The sequence below is a fragment of the Mytilus edulis genome, chromosome 11 (assembly GCF_963676685.1).
Source record: "Mytilus edulis chromosome 11, xbMytEdul2.2, whole genome shotgun sequence".
In the NCBI taxonomy this organism is placed as follows: domain Eukaryota; kingdom Metazoa; phylum Mollusca; class Bivalvia; order Mytilida; family Mytilidae; genus Mytilus; species Mytilus edulis.
In genome coordinates this window covers 43,521,680-43,527,007 of record NC_092354.1, presented here as the reverse complement: position 1 = coordinate 43,527,007, position 5,328 = coordinate 43,521,680, and the positions used below count along the sequence as shown (strand labels likewise).

Here is a 5,328-nt window from a genome sequence, read left to right as displayed (position 1 = left end):
AACGTAAAAGTTCTTCCAGTATGCCGCTTTTATAACAAGCAAACGCTATATTCAAATTATTGCTTATTCAGTTTGTTATCGTTACATTTATTCATTCGTATGATACTTAAAAAAAATAATTAAATATTTTGTTTATACTTGTATTGCAAAGTTTTATATAAACTATATAGACCTTCTTTCTGTTCATCTTTATGTCATAGTGTAACAAATTCCATCACCAAATTTCATGCAATACTTTATTTCTCAACTTAAGCCAGTGGAATTTTAATGCTTGTTATTTAGCATTCACAACGCCCTTGTTCATCAAAGGACCATTTTCATAAAGATATAGAGTAGGCCATCGCATGCTATCAACGTATCTCCCGTCACCAACTTCAAACTCTAACTGATCCAAATCTATTTGGTCACTTTTGTTCCATTCGAATTTCAAAAAAAAAAGGTGGCTCCGTAACACACATTAGCCAGCAGCACTCCATACCTTTCTCGATAAAGGAAGTGCAGAATGACAACTGAGTGTTAGAAATGTTTGTACGAATGATTTGACTAATCGTGGCAGATATTTCAAAGCATTCTTTCTTCTATAATCTATTAATGGTTTGACAACATCCGACGTCAATGACGTTTTAATACCATCTATCCCGACTGTAGGATGAAATACCTGAGTAATTTTGTTAATTTGAGCGTGAGCTTGCTTTCTGCATTCATCATAAACCTCATGAATGATTTATAGCAAACATTCCCATTTAGCATTGACACACCTATTTTCTACAAAGGCTGCCGAGCTATCGGAATACTCACTTTCATAAAGATCCGGTAGATTTATAGCAATTTTAGAAGAACGTATTGGATCTGTTAAGAATGATAAATTTGAATTATCATCAGTTACATTAGTAGTAGCCATGCTTGCTGTGGCAGCAGGTTTCCCACTGAGTGAATTATCCAAACCTGATGGTGTACTCAGTAATTCAGGTTCAATATGCCACGTCCCAACAATTGACATTTTGGGAACATATTGTATATAACTGTCATATTTGTCAGATCGTATTTCATGTCCAGCTATAGTCGCACCTATTGGGGCTGCAATTTCTGAATCTAACGGAACTATGAATTCATATTGAGGAAAGCTCTCTTGGAGAACCACTTTTGTCATTTTGTAACTCGAAAAATCCCCAACAAGAATTACTTTGCGGATAGTCTCTCTATTCAAAATGATGATTTCTTTTTTCAAATGATCCATTAGAGGTTTCAATGCGTTTTGAAATACTTCGTGGATGACAGTCTTGTCGATTTTTAGACTACCTCGAATTAGTTTGAATCCCTTATTACAGGAAGGTGTGAAATGATTCTCAAGATCTTGAAAACATGATGCCGGAATTCTGACAGAACAAAATTGATTTAAACTATATTCACGTAAAGAAGAATCAAAGTAATGGTAAAGGTCGCATCTTGAATGGAAATCAGTCACATCACTGAAGAGAGAGCACCCTAAGCGCTTTGTCAAGATGGAATCTATATCGTTGATAATTGAAGACATGCCAATAGCACTAGTAATACCCTTTGGATAATTATGAAATGCGATGTTCGGACATATTTGTGTTAAAGTGCAATTCAGTATGATAATACTTTCTGTAGGCACACGTTTGTTTTCCCTTTTTTTCGGCTTCTCAATGTAGCGAGCAAAAGCTTGAATTGCATGACTTTCTGCAAGAAGTTCGATATTTTCTCGACTTATACCAGTATTTAGAAATGTCTCGAGTAAAATAAATCTTACGTCGAACTTGCTTTCATCTGGATATACTACCACCCATAAAATGTCGTCTTCCCTTAAAACATCACCAATCATTGCCTCACGTAAAAAATGTGTTTTGAGATAAGACACTGAATGTATTAATAAAGTTTTTAACGGAACGTAACCAATACGATTCGAAGGTTTTACGAAAATTTTACCACTTTTTTCTCTGTACCAATTTTCCTGACATAAAAAATGTTGAAAAAAATACATATCAGAGTTTTCCATGTCCTCAGATAAAGAAATATACTGATCTTCTGCCTCAAAACCAAAACTCTCAAAGCCCTTTTCAGCATTCAGAAGAATAGACGTAGGAGTTTGAGTATGAAGTCCCATGAGATATTGCGATTTCCATGAGCCATAACTAGTGACAGCTCTAGGATCATCTTCAAAACCTGCTTTGTTAAAAAATGTGTATCCTGAATATATTTCCCCTATATTCACTGTTGCCACTAAAGCACCTCGATACATTTCTGAAAGAAAGTTAAAATATTATCACGTTGTGTCTATAAATAATACAATTGTATCTAATCAGAAACGCAAAAGAGCTTTCGACGGACAAACTTAAATTTATGAAGTATTCATTTCATTAATCATTTCATCGATACCGCTGCTGGTGTACTGTTAGTCCCCGTGTATATTAAATTCTCCTTTCACAGATTAAGAAAATGTAAGGAAACTAAATTTCCAACTCCCTTACGCAACGTTGACTTTAGATGAATTTACCATTTTGTTTATGTCATTACATTTGGTCTGACAGCTACTAATATTGCAGAGTTTTTATCCAGCATCAGCTTTCACATATTTAGCTTTGAACGTTTTTGAATGAGGTTATGTCTGTCTTATGTTTTTGAAAGAATTGTACCACTAATGACAGTTGAATGGTTTTTGATGTCATAAACTGAAACATCTTTTGTATAGGATTGATTGTGAAATACATACTATTTTGTTCTTACATTTGACAAGACAAAGTGAGAAAAGGTGTCGTCAGTGTTGATATAACAATGATATAACATGGAAAAATAGAAGAATATTTTGAAACAGAAAAATCTTGGCCTGGAAAAAATAATTTTGCAGAAGACAGACTATAAATGAACATTTATGTGGAAGCAAATAAAGAACTGATGAAAATAAATGGTCAATTAAGTATATCGAATGATCGTCCACTAAACGGACTGACATGGCTAAGATACACCTTACCGTCAGTCTTTACTCTAAATACAGTTGATTTATTACTTGTAGAGATCACCTAACCATGCTTTTGATTTCAGAGAAGTTGAAAAATATCTAATGGAAAAGATTCTTCACACTGTAAACAAAATAAAGTTTATTTATTACTCATCATATCTTGGACTGACGAAAATCACGAAACACAACGTTATCACGAATGATCAAGATGGACCATTACAACTAATTTATTTTGATTCGAAAGTCACTCACGAGTCTTCTGTAGACAAAACTCAGGTTTGGCGTTTAAAATTATATGTCTTATACATGTATATGTAATGACTTTAGTGGTAAGGTAGGCCAATAGTATATGTCATAAGATAATTTGGGAAACATATCGTTAATTGGATCATACAGTTGTAAACAGTTATATTTTCACTGATATTAGAACTGTTAAATGTGTGGCAAGGTCTCCATCATTACGCTATGGTCATAATGTTAATAATAACAAAAATATCGATGAAAATAAATTTTTCAATTATATGATGATATATACATTTATAATTATATGGTGTTGTTATGAAGATAATATGTTCATTAAGAAACGATCTATTTATATACTTATTGTATATTGCACAGATATATTTCTGAAATAAAACATTAGAATGTACATAAACAATGTTCTTGTCTTTTGTGTCAACATATGACACTAAAATTGCCTTATCGTATATACATGTAGGTTATTCGAATCAATAACATATACTTGGGTGTCCTTTTTTGGGAAATAAAAGATCCGCTTATATTGAAAGCAACCTGGTTAATTAATGTAAACGTACACACGTTTTATTCTTGATAATTGTAGGGAAAACAGTAGTTTTACATTTTCCCAGCATTAGGTTGGCCTTTTGTGTACCCAAGGCAGGTGATGGAAGTCAACTTATGAGCGCTGTGATTGGATGTAAGGGTACAGTATATTTTTTTTTTATTTATTTATGAATAACTGCAGTGTGTATATTTACAATATAAATTTTGAAACCCAATGAAATATTTTCTAAAGAATTATTCGAAAAGACTTCTAAATTTCCATAGATGTGGTGTAAAATGACGGTGGCATGGATAACATAAATAAGCTCCGTTCGAAGTTGGTCATGATACTATTTGATTTCAATTTTTAAAACAGAATAAAAAAGATTTAACACCACACATAAACTGTTTTGTCCAGGTTTTTATTATAAAAAGTGGTAAAATGTTAGTATTATCCCCTATGGCAGAATAAATACTAAAAAATGTGAATAGAAAAGAATCATATTTGAAACTCTAATTGTGATACTTTTAAATACCAAAAGAAAAATATCAAAACAATTTAGCCACCATTTTAATTCTAGTGATACAAAAATATTTCGATCCATATTACAATTTATTTTACTTTTGATACCATTCACTTTGATTGTCAAATACAGTGTCAAATAGGTACAAGTTATACAAGTAATTAAAACAGAATAACGAAATAACAAAAATAGACTTACCGACAACACACTACTTTTTAAAGTATGTGTGCTCCCTTTACACACTGAATTCAAGGTAACTATACACAATACACGTCACATAATTGTAAATATAAAGAGATTTAATTACCAAATAAATAAGGTGGGTAATCTCAAAATGATTTTGAAAAAAATATTCTATAGAAATTTTATTGAATAGAATATCGTTAATTAAAACCCATCAGAACATATTTTTACATGTATCGTAAATATCGTATTTGAAAACTATGAAGACAACAACTACAACACAAGTAATTGGAATAGAAGTATTTTCTAGACCATGGGGATATATCAAAAATTATACCCGGTTTAGAATTTCCGTCTCCCTCATACAAAAACACAGCAACTATATTCAAAATTAGAATATGCATAATAACCATAATCACATTCTTTAAACTAGTTTGAAAATATTTGATACTAAACATTTGCAGCATTTTCCTTAAAATGAATATGAAATTCTAAGAGATTCTTTAAGCATTATTTTCAACCGTATTTTAAGTGTTTTATACTTGTACTCGATTCATCTCTCAACTTTCAAAGATGTGTCCAATAGATTCCTTATATTTTTAATCCTATAAATTGACCTTAGAAGGATACACGAAAGATCAAAATTGAGAATGGAAATTGGGGATATGTCAAAGAGACAACAACCCGACCAAAGAGCAGAAACAGTCGAACGCTACCAATGGGTCTTCATCACGGCGAGAAAATGCCGCACCCGGAGGCGGGAAGTATAGATTCCGGAAAATAAATACGTCTACCGTTCTACCTGGAAAGTGATATGAAATATCGAATAAACCATTAACTAGAATATCCTTATTACGAAGG

At 32.1% G+C, this 5,328-nt stretch overlaps 1 protein-coding gene across 1 annotated transcript; it reads right to left on the bottom strand.

Moving 5' to 3' along the window:
• Positions 1 to 724: 724 nt before the first annotated feature.
• On the bottom strand, positions 725 to 4,553 carry LOC139494277 (uncharacterized). The gene is made up of 3 exons (XM_071282445.1): positions 4,483 to 4,553; positions 2,990 to 3,098; positions 725 to 2,262 (listed from the first exon to the last, which is right to left on the bottom strand). The coding sequence occupies exon 3, from the start codon at positions 2,258 to 2,260 to the stop codon at positions 725 to 727; it is 1,536 nt and encodes a 511-aa protein (XP_071138546.1). The 5' UTR covers positions 2,261 to 2,262; positions 2,990 to 3,098; positions 4,483 to 4,553.
• Between the last annotated feature and the right edge of the window lie 775 nt (positions 4,554 to 5,328).